The 16,959-nt window shown below is 40.7% G+C and overlaps 1 protein-coding gene across 1 annotated transcript in view; it reads right to left on the bottom strand.

Annotated features, from left to right (window-relative positions):
- CALCR (calcitonin receptor) overlaps positions 1-16,959 on the bottom strand; it is a 180,888-nt gene that overhangs the window by 66,997 nt on the left and 96,932 nt on the right. Inside the window, exons 2-3 of the mRNA XM_069774988.1 lie at positions 11,058-11,148; positions 839-992 (exon numbers count right to left, since the gene is read on the bottom strand). Coding sequence (XP_069631089.1) covers positions 839-992; positions 11,058-11,108 — 205 coding nt within the window. The 5' untranslated portion in view covers positions 11,109-11,148. The remainder of the gene's footprint in view (positions 1-838; positions 993-11,057; positions 11,149-16,959) is intronic.

Raw genomic sequence — 16,959 nt, 5'->3', positions numbered from 1 at the left:
TTTATGGTAAAGAGCTATAGAAATGTCTGTGTTCTTGTATTACAAAAAATCCCACATTATCTCCATCCCATCTATTACGTTGGGGCTTTTTAATCATGATTTTTTAATATATTTTCTCTTCAAACTATGCCCTCAGTATCTCTGCTCTTTACTTGTATAAATCCCCACAATGCCTCCCATATTTTTTTCTCTAACCTCCTCCTAACTTCTTCCATATTTTCTGTGAGAAAAAGTGACCGGAACGCTCAGTCCCAACCAGAAATGCTGCTTCATTTATATTGTGCTATTGTAGCACCATTATTATTTGCCATTTCCTTTTTCATTAATCTTAATATGTGCCTCGTATTCAATAAAGATGTATCCACAGTGCTTTATAAACCTCTTTTTGCTAGTGTCACTGCTGAATATGGAATACCTGGCATATCTGTGCTGGTACAGAGCATGGCAGCTATCAGTCAATAGAAGAATGACAGGAAAACAAAACAGTGAGTGAAGCAAGCAGAATGGCATTTATATTTAAGAGATCACTGTTCACAATCAGGTCTTTGTGTGAGCTTGCTGAAAGGTTCTGGAGAATGCCATTCCCTAAGCAAGAACAAGAGATATTCAAGCAGCAAAGCACTGAGCCAGAAATGTAGATGACAGGGGTACCATCTGCACGGTGAGGAAGAGCTGTTCAGCTTAAGAGGATGCGAAGTTAGTGTGAATTTGACCACTGCTTACAGGAAGGAAACTGCACCCCGAGGAAAACTATGGGTTAGTATGCAGAAGAAAATATTTATAGTGATATAAGCAAGAGTGGCAATACACAAACAGACCTTTTTTTAAACCTTTTTACCTTTTTTCTTATACGGAGGAGCTCTGTTCATCCTCTCATAGCATTTGAACTGTGAATCTATTATCTTCTGTCGTATGACTGAATTTTCAGTTACTACAGGCTCTAATGTAGGATCAGTATAATTTACAGTAGCAGAAAGACTTGGAACCGTTCTCTGTACAGAAAGGAAAAAGTGTTAGTACAAGTGAATAAACCAGGAGGATAAAATAAAAAAGTGAGGATCAGAAATCTCTATTACAAATGCTTCAGAGGCCTTTTATTTGCACATGTGTTTAGCATTATGATAGGCCTTATACTGCTTGCAAAGTAAATGCTAAATTTTAGTTTACCTCACTATAGACTCAGGATTTTAACCAAGCCCTTTTTCTTGGCAAAACAGAGGACCATTAAATACTTGAAAAAGTCTTAAAAATCTTTTCATTTAGCTTAGCGATCTGCAAAAAAATTCTGTATCTGCCCAAAGTTACACCCATGTATTTCTGCTCACTTGTGCCGATTTCCCTCCAGACCACTCACACAAAATACCTCAATGCCACAGCCACAAAACTGATTATTTCATGTTTTATGTCACCTGCTTTGTGTTCCTTCAACTGTTAAGGTCATAGAAACACAGAGCAGAGAGTTTAAACCTCACTACCTTGCCTTAACTCCTAGTGAAGTATCTAAGCGGTGTCCCTAAATTTGAGAGTCTGAATAGCAAGGTCCTCTTTGACTGAGTGCCATCTTCTGACTTCTCCCACTCTGAGCTGCCTGCAGGGCAAAGGGAAGGATCACTGCCTCTGGAAGGCAAAAATCTCAGGGAGAGAGGTCAGTTATCTTTTTTCCCCATCCCTCCCTCCCTCCCTCCCTCCCTCTATCCATCCTTCTGTTGCACAGCCCAGGTCTGTGAGCCAGGGTGGAAATGAGAGTGCATAGCTTTAGTTAATTCTGTTCTGCCTTAATCCTGTATCAGGACACTTCTCTGCGTGAAGGTGATAGGAAAGCGTTACTTCCTCTGCTTCCCCAAGCAAAAGCAATGCTGCTGTGGAACTTCCCTTGTATGACCCTCTATTTTTCCCTATACAAAATCATACTAAAGCCATCACAAACACATACAGAGTAATTTACAGGCGGCTTCAAAACTTAGGACTCTCATAAACACACAAACTCGATGTTTTTAGCAGCAAATACTAGCACACAGATCTTTAAGCAGGCATTTGTAGTTATTCAAACTGAAGACATGACAGGTTTGAAAGTTCAAATATCAGCTTACTTCTTACATTTTTTTCCCATTTTTGATTGAACATCACAAGCAATTATATCTCATTAATACATAACTTTTTATCCCATTTGCACAACTAAAACCCCTTGGTAAAATACACAGGAAAACAACAGGATGTTGTTTGACTTAGTTGGGAAAAAAAAAAGTGCATCATTACTTTATCCCAATACTTCTGTGCCAAACCATCTGAGTTTAATATTTTTGTACTCTTATACCTAATACATTATTTTTTCTTAATTTAATCTAATCTCCTTTGATTGATAGAAACATTTTCATTTTCAACTGGATACAGCTACTATCTGAAGACTGGAGGACAGTGAAGGCAATTTATCTTGTTGCACTTAAACAGGTACTTGAAATAAAATGGGAGGAATAAGAAGGAAGATATTTTCTGGCAGAAACAATTTTATATACATTTTGAAACAATTTTAAATAAATTTTATGTGTATGTATACACACACACACACACAAATGTGTAATTGGGCAGTGAAGTCATTCGGAACATTTCATCTGGCCATCCAAGTGAAAATTTAAGCATCTAGAAAGCCAGAACGGCAAATACAGAAGCAAAGCCACACATCACAGATCCCCCACTTATGAAAAGATTACAGGGAGTAGCTGGAGTCCATGAGGATCATTTTAAAACTAACCAAGCAATATCCTAAATCCAGCATGTAGTGTAGGAAAGGGCAGATGAGTTTCTTCAGACACCCTCAGGTCTGTCTTAGCCCTTTGTGTCCATGTATCGCCACAGGCTTCAGTACTTCTCTGAAGTGATTCATAGGTACTCCATGCTTATTTTTTCCATTCTTATTTTGAATAATACCCCAGTTCCAAGCTGTTTGCATTCAAGAGAGGAATAATGGTATTGCCAAAGAAAGCTAGGGGGACTTCCATGGCATCACCTGTGTTCTCGAGGATTCCTCTGTTACTTTGGGCCAGTTTGGGAACACACCCATGTTTTGAAAGCATAACCATCTGATTACGCTCAGAAAACATCACCAGTTTTCCTTGCCCTGAAACAATGCTTTTATTTTATTTTTGTTTTCTTCTAGGAAGGCAATGATCTGTTCTTCACATACGTTTGACCAAACAAGAACAAAATCTTTTCACACTGACAGAGACCAGAAAGACTGGTGTTGCTGGCCATAAATACTGTTGCAGTTTCATTTGCTTTATCTGTACAGAATAAATCACCACACAGATATGAAACAGTTGGCAAATGCCAGCTACAAAGATAGAAACTGTAGAAATTGTTCAGTGCTTCAGAACATCTTTCCCCTATTCTAGCTTTTCTTGGAGCCTCTTTTATACACCATTTTTAAAACAACAGACCATTCCCAGAAGATTGCACAGTATAGAAACTTATAAGCTGAAATCAAAAGTAAGATATAGCATCAGAAAAGGAATCCTCTATTCGCATCTTTTAACTGGCAAAGATGTAACGGTTTGTAACTAGAGATGATGATTTTGGGGGGTAAGATACAATTCAGAGACCAAAGACACCTTACTCTTAAAGGTCATTTTCATAACTTGCTGTGTGTAAGGGACTAATGCAATTCCTGAAGAAGTCAGCTCTTGTTGGGTACAGCTTAATGAGAATATTTTAATACTTGGAGGCAGAGAGTACCTGTGGTGGTGGATAGGATAAATGTCTTGGATTGTGCACAAAACTATTTACAGTGCTCAACCATGTAACCAGGAGGACTGCCCGTTCTACTGCTTCTGTGCAAGGCAATCATGGCCCAGCTGAAATTGCCAGCAAAATTTCTATTGCCCACCAGAAATTCATTCAGAGAGATTAAAAATATGGATAAGACTGTGTCACTAAAGCTCAATGGAAATTACTTCATCATTGGAAATCACATAATGGCCTACAGTAAATCTAAAGCAAGTTTGGATAAAAACTGGAATAATGATATTAGATTACAGCTGCCTCTTAAATTATCTATTTTTTTTTTCTTTTTACCAAACACAAAGACTCATTTTTTCAAAGTTAGTCGCACAAAAAAATTTCCAGGCACTTCTGATGTAATCAAATAGCTTGTGTGTGAAATCAAATTAAGGGGTTATATGTAGGTGCGTTACTAGTATTGTTCATCTGTGATATGACCTTTAAATGTACTCTTCCCTTTGATTGCTATTACTCATTTCTGTTTGCCTCAATTTGAAAAGCTGGCTGTGGAAGTTTGAACAATATTTTCTTCTACCTTAAAATCAGATGACCATTTCAGCAGACTAATGAAAAATTAATTTGGTGGCTTGCTGGGGGTTGAGCAGTCACACCTCTGTTTGCAATTTTGGTGGTTTCTACTGCGCGTAGGAGAATCACACGTCCACCACTACTGCAGGACTCAGAGCCTAAAGCCTGACCTCCCCGAAGTCAGTTCAGTGGGCTGATGATCCAGCCTTATATTCCTGGGGCTCAGACAAAAATCTTGGTACAGTTTGTGATGTCAGATATTATTATTTATTTTAGTCTTCTTGTGCTCCTTACTGTGGGGGTTGGGAAAGAGCAAATGGGACAGAAAGAAATCTCTGGGTCGTTATTCTCTTATCAGAAGTAGCAGGAGCTTGGGCATGGCTGCACAGGGGGAAAGCTTAGTGTGTATCATGCTAATGGGAGAGGCTGGGAATGTCCCACGAGTCTCTATGTGTCTGTGTGTGTGTGCTCTCATGAAATTAATGATTAGGAATCACCTCTGCTACTATGTTTTAATGATTATAGCTAGGTATTTTAGGAATTAAGTTTTAAAACACATGTTTTCACCATAAAAAAGCCAAGACCTGGTTACTACCTAAGGTATTGAAAAAATTGTGAATGTTCAGAGTCCATTACTGCACATTAAAAACCCTTCCCATCCATCCATCAGTTACTTCAGATGGAAATATAAATGATGTTAGATACAATAAAGGAATGCCTCATTCATTTATAAATATCTTTATTAAAAAGAAAGAAATAATTCACAACTTAATAATCAGGATGTGTTCATAGCCTGAAAATGATTGGTATGATTTCTTCAGAAGAAAACTGTTTAAGTGATGTCCCATGCAGCAGTTTAGCAGCCGTACATATGATGTCACTCCTAAAAGTCCAAGTAAATGACGTCATACATACGACCACCAAGCCACCACGTGACAAACGACTGTTATAAGAAAATGAGTTATCATTACAAAGAGAAAAACAGGCTGCTGGGAATGCCGAAGTTCACTTTATACCTAGAATTAATAAAGGAATCTAGAGAAAACAATTTGGCTTCATTATTAAACTATATCAAAAAGACCAAATAGTGCCCCAGTTTCTGTAAGACAGACACCTGCTATTAACCTGTGCAAGACTGTGCCCATTTCTGGAAGAGAGAATTCAGATAAAGCAAGCACAGAATTCCTTTTTTTTCCCCCCACAAAATATAGGACATGATGAACAAGCATCCCCAAATATTTTTCTTCCACTATCAAGGAGCTTGAAGTATACTAACTGTTGACTATACATGACATTTAGGAAAAGAAGGCATTTGTATCTTTCTTTGCTTTTGTTTTTTTCCCTCCTTCCACTAAATATGGTAATTTTGTAACGTTTATTGTTGAGATCAGTCAAAACATATTTCAAATTCTGAGTGCTCTAACTGTTTGTTACTGATTTCAATAGCTCAACCATTCATTTGGTATAATTCTTTTAAAACGGCTATGTGTAGTCACCACTTTGTAGGTCACTAAACTCCTGTCCTTCAATACATCACACCTTTGAGTGAGAGCTTAGCATGATTTAGACTGGTTGCAGAGCTGCTCTCATATGTCGATTACATTTAAACTACTTTTCACAGCTGCATGTGTTAGGACAGAAAAGAAAATGACTGTGATGCCTTAGGAAGGTCATTACTGCATGGTGCTCAGTAAACATAACAGTAATTTCTTATCCATCACAAATGTGCTAGGAAACAGCAGACAATTTCTTTGGGGAAATACCTCAATATGACATGTTTTACTTAACCATTGAATGTTAAAATTTTCCCATACTCAATTGCTGTTGAAGCAGGATGGAAATTATCTCACAGTGAGATCCCATATGATTTACATTGCAGATTTTGGCAGCTGTTTAAACAAGCATGAGATTATCAGCCACAGCAGATGAAGACAAGGCACTTGTAATGAAAAGCAACTCACAAATCTTACAATTCTTTTCTGTTGCTGCAGGATTTGCTCACGCAAGGAAGCTTTACTCCTGGAGTAGCCTGATGCAAACTGTGGGCTTAAAGGAAGGCGGCAGAATGCTTCATGAATTTTTGCTTGCAGCTCTGATTATCATCTTGCGAGAGGCCTCGTTAGGGCAATCAGCTACATAGCAACATTCTTATTTTTTAAAAAAGCAAAGATGGAGACAAAAAGTCCTGATCACCCCTGAAACTGGGTGAGTAGAACAGAATAACGCATTCCTCTCCCTCTTGCGAAACCATGAGCAGCTTGAGTGTTAAATTCTCACACTAATTCTCACCACCTTAAATTCTCAGCAGCTTGCTTTCTTGAGTTTTCCTTGTGTGAGAAGAGCTCCAGAACTTGCAAGTCCACTTCCATACAGCTTGAAGGAACCCATAGTTACAAAGGGAAATGTGCTTTTCAGAGCAACATCTTTCAGAGGCATGGACTCAGGTGATGAGACCCAGGGGGTTCTCATCATCCAAGACTGGGGAAGCCCTCAGTGCCAGACAGCAAGCTAGGCTCTGATGAAGCTGTGACAACAGGAGGAGGCTGTGACAGATCTTCAGCAGCTCTTCCTGCCCACTGAAGGGTGGGACCTGCTGTGGACCAGGTGGTGGAAGAGCTGCTGGCTAAGCAGGAAAAGGCTTGTGCTTACAGTACCTGCACAGACTCAGGTTTTAGAGACTCATGGTGAAAGCCACTGAGCTAGGCAGGTAGCAGGACCCCAGGGGGACACATGGCCACACCACCCCACTGGTGCGTATTGCACCCCCAGCTGTGAGGATCAAATGGGTACACCATGAGCGGTGCCCTCATCAGGGTGGCAAATGTTTTACTAATTGGCTTCTGGAGACTTGAACCTACTGCAGCAGCGTTGCAAACGCACACCAGTTGTGCAGTTACTGAAAATTACATTTAGGCTTTCACATAATTAATTTTCCATGTTTCATGAATGGGAATTATTCACAAGCCTTTTAGGAGCTGACACAATGTACCAGATTATGTATAGCTTAGTGATTGAGGCTTGGTAACAATTTGACAGATTTGGACTTAATGAACTTGTACAATATGTTTTTCCCTCAAAATTAATTTATTTTAAAGTACAATCTTGGTCTAATGGACCTAACTGAATAATAGTGTGGTCTTCAGCTGCAGCATCCATTCCGTCCTTACTGTGCACTTTGTGGTTGGCTCAGGACAAAATTGGAATGCGTGAGAAAAACTACTCCATCAATCCTCGTGTACAGGATAAGACCAAACTACCATTTGTAGGCACTAGATGACAATTCTTACTTGACTTAACTGTGCAGAGAATAGAACTCTCTTTTCTCAATGTCCTGCAAAATTGATTCGTCACACAGGAAAGAGACTTTTGTTTCCTTCTCCTCATTGTCTGCAGCTTGATGCCCCTGGACACACTGTGCTGACAGTCCATCTTTCTTGTGGAGAGAAATGTGCACTGAGGAGATGAACTAATTGCTCCAGTGCACAGGGGCTCATGTACTTAAGGAACAAATCTCAGTCACATTCTGTGGCTCTCAGTAATTATCAAAAACTAGAGAGCATCAGGAATAAAGTGAACTAAGAAATAATGAACAGTTAAATTTTCTAATGGAATTCTCTTTGAATTGTAGAGGACTATCTGGTGATGCATTTTTGTGCATCCAAAACCAACGGAAGCCATCAAAGAGGAAGACAATAACGAGTTAAGTTTTATTTCTAAACTAGCAACTGGAGCTTTAGTTTGGAGCAACTGGTGCTTCAGTTTTTGTTTGGCAAAGGTGAGTTATTATGGACCTGTACACAGAAGAGTAAAGTGCTATTTATTCTATGCAAAAAATTACATATGTAAGAGAGAGGGTTTCCATCAGAAGGCACCGAAACCCCTTGGCGACAAGTCTAAAGGAGACTGTGGGAAGGGGGTGTCTATGGACACCATGTAACTAGAGTCTATGACAAAACATTCAAAGAGAGATACGGGATGAATCTGAGGAAGTCTTCTGCAAAGCACTGACACTGTATGCAGGACAGAGAATGCTCCAACACTGAAACTGTGTTAGGGAATCACAGCTACCCCAAGAAAAGAAATTTCAGGTAAAAGCATGCCCTTCTCAATAGCGGTGACCACCGCAGCGGGACTGGCACCTACAGTGGGACAAATGGCATAAGCAGATTGCCTGGAGCCCAGAGGAGAAAGCAAGGACCTCAATAGATTGTGTTGCTTTGCAACAGCTTGCTGGGAGTGCAGGACACGGACAAGAGGATGACAGTAAACCATCAAAGCCATCAAAGAAGAAAGATCTGGAGGATGGTTTGTGGGATGGGTAGAGAACAGGAATGGGACATCACCCCTGTGTCACAAATCACGTTAATTACTTTATCTTCTTCAACCTCAGACAGCGGCTGACATGTAAGTCCCAGCAGCTCATGGCTCTGGGAACCAAGGTGTGATTAGAAGAACCAACAGAGTGGGAGCAGTCTTTTTGGAAGAGTCCTTATTACAGACTGCCAATAAAATGTAAAAAGTGAATGTTTTTCTACCAGCTACAGGTGGGGAAATTTTTGGAAAAATGACTGATGCCAAATATTTTTCATATTTGATCTAATGGCAGTGTTCTGGCAAGTGTCATCAAGGAAACAGAGCTTGTTCATGGCCTCCTTCTATGACCATGGCTTCTCCCTTACCAGAAGATAAATTATTCTAGGACGGGTCTAAGTAGATGACAGTATGGCCACTGCAGTGGGGAAGGAAGGAGTATAGAGATTGAAACAGTGAAAATGTAAGTAAATTTGTGCTTAAGTTATCTATTGAGATCAGAAGTTGGACAGCCCTTTGGTGCAAAGATATCTAAAAGGAAAGGGATGCAGATCTCACTGCAGTTTCTTAAAGAAGTCCTAGACCTGGAGTACTGCAGGAATGAGCACAGAACTAACGTTGCACATATGCTATCATGGGTGAGAAATTTAAAAGATTTGTGGACAACAGGGCAAGGATCAGCCCAGTCCTTCAGGGTTGACCTACAAATCCAAGCTGTAGGTCAGAGCACCTCAGATGCTTGGAAATGCTGTTGACAATTTTAGTTATCAGAATATTTACAGTCTTATCACTTGACTGGGGAATTAAAATAACTGTTCCTTCAGTCGGCATTGGCTTGTTATAGGAAGAATCACTGTTCTTTGCCAAGGCCCCTGTCAGGCTATGGAGATCAGCTGGGATTCAAACCCAGAAGGAATCTGGTCTCTGTCAGGCTGTTTTGTTAGAGACATCTCTAACCATGGGTGATTTCCCAGCCAGTGGATTGCTATGTGCATCCCTTGCAGGGCTATGTGGAACAGCCACAATAGGTCACAAATACCAGAATATTCCAACATACCTCAAGGCAGAAGACTTCTGCCAAGCACAGGGATGATTCCTCAAATCACTAACCAATTCTGGACAAATTCTTCTGAGACCAAGTTAGCAGAAATGTATTAACTTTCCTCCATTCTTTCTCCTGCTCTCCAGCTCTTCTTTGGTTGAGGGTTCTAATGCTGAACTATGAATTTATTATTTTACCAAAGCAAGGTGTTCTTTGCTGTTCTCCTGGGTTCTCCATGATCTCATTTAATTGTTTTCTTTTTCCCTCTTTCTATCCATTGTTCTCTTATTGTTGTCTACTTTCATTCCTTCCTTTTTATCCATATAAATTTAAGTGGCAAACAGCACTGGGGGCAAGTTATGCTAGGCTGAGAGAAGAGGAGGGACACAACCCAACAAACAAACCAGGGAGAGCAGTCTCTACTGTTCCCCAACGTGTGTTCTAGCCCCATTTCTACAACTTATAGCCAGAAAGGATGGGAATTGATGGAGAGATGCACACAAATGTTCCACATTCAGGTGTTGGAAGAGAAGATGAGAAGCAGAGGGGCATGAGGAGCTAACCAACAAAACAAAAGAAGAGTAAGAATCAAAGCTTTCTTCAGGAACACAGAGATAAACAGTTAGTTGGGGAATAAGGTGGCATCCAGCATGCAAGTTACTCATACCACACCAAGGTAGAGAGGTGCTTGTTCCCAGTAGCATCATTCAGACATATTCTCACCATTCTGTAACTGAGGCTCTGGGCAGTATTCTCATTTCTGACTACATGTAATGTCTATGATTTTATGATAATTGCTAATAATTTGAGGTTTCACAAGTAGAGATTGGAGAAAGCATTCAACTTACATGAGAGGTATTTAGGTAGAAATGAATTTACTACATGTTTAGAACACCAGTTACTCAGCCATGTTGCATACATCGAAATAACTGTAATATTGATATTAAACAGTTGAAAATAGCATTTGAACTGAATAACTAAACTTTATACTGTTATTTTCCATTTCAGTTGCTTTCCTAATAGCAGAGTAACTATAAACAGTGAGAAACCACAATTACTTAAGTCAGTCTGTCTCACACAACAAAGTTAAGGAAGTTTTCAAACACGTTAAGTTTCCATGTCACTTATATGTTGCAGCCTGTAAAATGGAGAAATGAAAAATCACATGCATTACCTTCTTCAGACTGCCAGTTCTGTCTCACCAAGAAACAATGGTTTCAAGTTCAAACTTTTATGCAATATCTTATTTAGAAACTTTATTAACCTTATTTTGAAATTTATCGGTAAGGGAACTCATTCCTTCACCTGCGCAGTATAACAAATATAACAGTACTCATTTTTCTGAACATCGCAAGTTTAAATTTGGCATGTGTCATGAGCAGTTCAGTTTTCTCATACTTACAATTAGAAAGATGATCAGTAGTAAGAAGCAACCGTGGGTTGTTTTTTTCATTGTGGAGTCTTCCTGGAGAGACACGTCGTAGCTGACCCTTCTGGGAATTAAAGAACAAAAACAAAAGCAGCATTAGACTTTACCTGTTAAGATGAAATCCTTGTCTTTGTGTACGAGCATCTTTTCAGACTTAAAGTGGACTCCCTGTGTGTGTGTGTGTGTGTGTGTGTCCAGCCCTGCATGTGCTCATGTTTGATTTCACTGGAGGCCAGTATGCTTTTAATGTGGCCTCCTCTGTAGATCTCTAGTGGTGAATTCAGCTGATGTGGGGTACAGCTCCATGTTACTACATCACCAGCAGCAGAATTGGGTTAAGCTCTGTGTCTTTGCCAGCTGAGGCTACCCTGGTTGTCCTGATTCAGCTGCTTCTAACCTTCACGGCTGCAGACCTATGAAGAATCTGGGTATTTTAAAAATGACCTAAAACCCCCAGAAAGATCTGGTTCACAGATAAGCATAATGGCAGCTCAAAAAGCATATTTACGGGGCTAGAGAAAGCCAGAGGTTGGGTAACACCCAGCTAGGTGAACAAGCAAGTGTGGCAGGAAAAGAGAGACACTGGGAACCAGACTGTGGAATTGCATGCTCCCTAATGCAGCTAGCTTGGCCAGGCTGCGGATGCACACATGGCAGTGTAACCCTCTGGCTGTCGAGAACGACTGCTTCAGCCGCACAAAGTACAGCAGAGGGAGAGCATGGACACGAGTCCACAGGCTGGGAGGGAACTGGATTGGCAGCTTTTTGGTTTTCTTTTTTTTTCCTAAATCAACACCCATCTGGCCTTTCTGGGAAAAATATGAAGGGGCCGCCATGTATCATCATATTGCTTCACAGTTTTGGGAGTTCAAGCAAGCAAAGCTCTTTGCATTAACATGTCATTTTTAGTTTTATAAAAATGGAACTTCTGCATTAGAGTGAGAAACATGGCTTTCATCAAGACACGGTGCATTCTGATGTCTCATGGACCACTAGTGGTGCATGGGCTGAGCAACATGCCTATAGATCACCTGCAGCCACAGTAAGACAGTGAGCACTCACACAACTTTATTTTTCAGACAGCTTAAAAACTAGGAGTGAGGTGTTTTCTACCTGGGCAAAAAATCCTGTAAGCACCCTACATATCTGAAACCCAGAAATTTAATGGGAAAAGGCACACAGACTTGGATGCTTAGTCTACTTGACATGTAGCAAGCAACACAACCACTTGTGTAACATTTATCTCTGGAACAGCACTGTAACAGCTTTTCTCATCTTGAAATGGTCTCAAGGTCACCCATTTTCAGAGGGAAAGGAAAATATGAGATCAGTTGTAACTGTCCTCATCTAAACTAGAAATATGTAATCTCAAAATGTAATAAAGGTGTGGCACTTCCACTTTAGTGTAGCACACGTGGATGTAAATCTCCTACAAGATCCCAATGGGAGCATTGCAGTTCTGTGTCACTGAGATTACATAAAACACAAAGTGATGGAAAAGGGGGTTCAGAGGATTTGCCTCTAATAAGAAGTAGCCTTATTACTGTCTGAGCCTTGCCAGAACCATTCTGGTGAGCCAGAGGTAATGGGGCAGGCAAATGACACAGAAATAATATGTAATTACGCTGTCAGCCACATAGTTGTATTTGATCAGCAATGGTAGACAACTCAACTGAAGCAAAAATTGGACAGCTAGATCAGAGGAAAATGCCTGGAACTGTCTGCATCTTCTCCAGACTATTCACTGCAGCGTGTATTGGTTCAAAACTGCCAAAAAGATTCACGAAGATATAAACAATGCATCTTGGTCAGCTGTGCAATGAGCAGATATACAAGCACGAATATGGTATACATACAGTTACACACTGTACTGTAAAGTGTTCTGTAGTGCGGTGTAGAGCCAGTCTGGTAGGTGCCTCTATTTTTCTTGCTAGCCTCATTACTTCTGCTGCATCTATAGGGATTTGGTGAAAAGCAGGCAAAGGAAGGACTTTGCCTTACAAACTGTTGACAGTTTTAAAATACACATCACTTTTCACAAATGGCACACAATATTGTGGCCTAGAAAGCATAAGCAAAATCAATAGCAACTGAAGTTACCTGCAAAACATCTACTTTTCCTGTATTTTGTGCTGGGAGTGCTTGCAGCACTAAGTTGGGTTATAGCTGTAGCTGCAGGTAGATCTTACCCTCCGGAGAGTTTGTGAACATTTGTTACTATGTACTGAAAGAGCTATTTAAAATGTTTCTTGCTCCTGTCTCTCCTAATTAAAAAAAAAAAGCCATCTGTAAAATATATAACACATTATTTTCCCCTCTGTTAACTGTGATGACTGTGCCATATGATACTACATATGAGTAAATGAGTAAGAATTATTTCCCACGCTAAATCTTATATAGTCTTGATATTTCTAGTCTTCCTTCTTCTAGCCGGCTCTAACCACAGGAATGGCTGAGATGCTACATAAAATCCAGCATCTCATTTTTCTTCCTCTTTCACAGGAGTGTTTCCAGTGACACCACTTTCAACAACTGTTGAACAACAATATTTTAACAGTCCAAGTGTAAAGCCCCTGACTAAGAAGTGGCTTTTCTCTACTTTAACCATAAGAACAGCCCATAACACTACAGCACGCTTGGGTTAGCACCAGTATTGGATCAAGGATGATGATCGCATTGAAATGAAGATGTACATGAAGGTAAAAAGTGTTGGTCAATGGGCAGTGCAGAAACAACAGGGAGGCAGAAAGACTCACATAAAGGGGAGCCACAAGAGATGGACCCTGTCAGCCTCCGGATGGAGAACAGACCAGCATCTCCATGGCTCTGCCCCTGTCTCCAGTGATCCAGGTTCAGGTGTGACGTGACAGGCAAGCTGGGATGTGCAAAGCAGTACACTAGGGTGCCTTGGGTTTTGGGTCTTTTGTGCTAGAACTATCACTTTTTTACACCAACTACTGCCCACGGACAGCCTGCTTGCAGCTGAAGGGAGCCTGGTCAGACCAAAGCAGCCTCACGGAGAGCAGAGTTGCAATGGAGCTGTGCTACCAGGAACACAGGGGGAGAAATCAGAAATGAGCCTGGTCCCTAGTGCATACTCATGCTGTGACTCAAGCACACATGGGCTTTCATGACAGTACCTGTGAAAGCCATTTCTCCTTGCCTTCTGGCTGCTTATTACCACCTGATTTGTGCTACCTCCACATCCACACTATAGGGCCACACTATGAAGCAGGTGAGGAAATCAGTTTTCAGCTACACACTTAGAATAGAATACATGTTTTTTACCTTTAGAGATGGAGGAACAATAAATTCTAATCTTTCAAGCTGTTTTATGCATAGGTATTTTAGATGGCTCTTCACTGCAGATGTTTCAAGGTATGCATGACGTTTTCCTGAGATGATGCTTATTACAATAAACAACAGGAATTATAGATAATGTACTGATAGTTCTTGGGATCACTGGACCTAATGTAAGAATGATTATTATGGGGGTTTAATAAATTTACAATGACCCCAACATTTGTTTCATTTGCTGAAGTTCACAAGCAGGTTTTAGGTGCTGTCCTGATTCCTGTTTCTATACTATTTATCCTTTTTCTGTAAGTCCAACAATGTCCTTGCTTGATGTTAAGATAATATAATGTGCTTCACGCATTTCATTTTTAGAACATCCATATCTAGTGATTCATCACAAGCACATTGCTAAAGCCCAGTACTTTTCCATTATTGTATTAATTCTTCACCCTCTGTTGCTTATAATAGTTATGTATGACATCCCCGTCTGTTTTTTAACCTAGAATATTGTTCCTTCTTTCTTTGTAAATGTAGCATAGCTCATTATGTGCTAAGATATTCCTCCTGCTTCAGCTATTATAGTAATACTATTGACACCTTGAGATTAGTCCTAAAGCTCATCTGAGGATGAGCATAGCATCCTACTTAGTAATGACATCTCTTTTGGCTCTGTCCTGATTTCTGCAGCTGTAGTACTAAGCTGAACAGGGCTTCAATTACAATTACCATCGGGTTACCCAGAAGGTGGGACAACCCTCCCTGCACAGCCAGTTGCACAAGGCCAACAAGGGGAGTCAAATTTAGTCAGAAAGGAGGATATAAGGGGGAAGATTCAAAAGAGGGCAGTAGAGCAACACTTCTTTGCACAGGTCTGAAGAAATGATAAGAAAGAAAGGCTTTTTTGGAGGAAGAACTGGAAAAAACCTCTCATTTAATTATTCTGCTCTGATAATTCTGCAATGCCATCTTTCACAATAGCGCTGACATACCTTTGGAGGGAGAAATGGTTTTAACGGCACAAAACAGGACTTGTGGGGGTTGTAGCTAAGAACAGAAGTGTGATGCAAAAATACCTCTTTCTCAGTTGGTGTATTACCCCCAGAAACTTTGAAAATTCACTTACTACCTCCTTGTTTGGCTGCAAGTTCCTTACAGGGCTTCCTTTCCACTCCGTGCAGCTTTCTCGGGGTGAATAGCTGTGGACCCACCTCCAACCCCAAGGTCTCTAGGATTTCTTAACTGGTGGAGAGGCTTTCAGACCCACCTAGGGAGTGCCTTGCCACTCAGCACAGAAGGGCACCAACCCACTCTACCTGCGTTCACACTGGAGTAGGAAACACAGGGCAGAGGCACGTGGGCAAGACATAGGTAAGCCAGCAGACCTTGCTGCTGAGCATTTAGGGAATTTGGATCCAAGGAGGAGGTTGTAGGTCTGTTTGCATTACCAAATGCACAGATAGTCTGGGGGAAAGTACTAAAATTGTCCCCTCATTCCCAGCTGGACATTTTACCTCTGTGTTCCTAATTTAGGCTACTGCTTTGGGCCAGGAGTGAGCTGTACATCACACATCTATAATCCCAGGTCCTGCGCAGACCAGTATTGTAGCTATAGCCTCTTCAGGCAGAGGAAATGCCATGGGTGTGATCCCCACATGAGAAAGGAATACAGCCAGCCCCCCTATTTCCCAAGCACATGCTCTAGCCATTAGCCTGCAATGGTCTGCAAATGGTTTAACTGGCACCAGGATCTTCTGGCAACCACATTTCCAAGGGAAATGGTGAGATCTGCTCAGTTCTTCCTAATATGTCATAAAGCTGGTGGCCATCAGTCCCAGGTGGAGAGATGTGCCTCCCTACAGCCTCTAGTCAAGCGACCAGGAAGATGAGGCAAGGCAGAAGACATATCTAATGTCTTGTACTCCTGTATTCCCTATTGGTTACCTTTACACAGTTCCTTGATCTTTTGTCTAACACTCCTGAAGTTTTCATATGAAAATCTCCTGAGAAATACAGGTTCCAAATTCTTCATTTCAGGTGTCAGGCACCTGAAGGCATTGCTACATGAAAATTGCAGGCATCTAGGTCACTTCCTGGATCTTATCTCATTCCTTTTGGTAGTCTTGGAGATAATTTCACTATCAGGGAGCCAAATGCTCAGTTGTGTCATGACTTCTCAGTTGTTACTCAAGCAGATCACCATTAATTTCCATTAGCTTGCCTGGTGGAGACAGTGAACTGCATCTTGTAGAGCTGAGTGTGTGCTATGTTAACAAATTGAAACTATTAGCCATGGCAAATAGGCAATTTCAGAGCTACACAGATTAAGCGACCAAATAAATCTACTTTATCGATTCATTTGGATTACATGGGAGCTGTAGTGTTTGTTGCTTCATTTTCTCATCGAAAACTAGTCAAGAAGGGGCTATTTTACCTTAGGCTTCCCTTTAACCAAATCCTTGCCAATAAACTGGACAAAAATAGAAAGAAACAGAAAGTAGCTACAAACTTGTCTGTGTTTACTTTTATGGTAATCACAAAGTTTTGAAAAGCCCCCACGCTACCCATCTGAGCAGCCAAT

Source organism: Haliaeetus albicilla, chromosome 2 (assembly GCF_947461875.1).
Source record: "Haliaeetus albicilla chromosome 2, bHalAlb1.1, whole genome shotgun sequence".
Lineage (NCBI taxonomy): Eukaryota > Metazoa > Chordata > Aves > Accipitriformes > Accipitridae > Haliaeetus > Haliaeetus albicilla.
The sequence above is the reverse complement of the archived record's forward strand: the minus strand, read 5'-3'. Positions and strand labels throughout refer to the sequence as shown.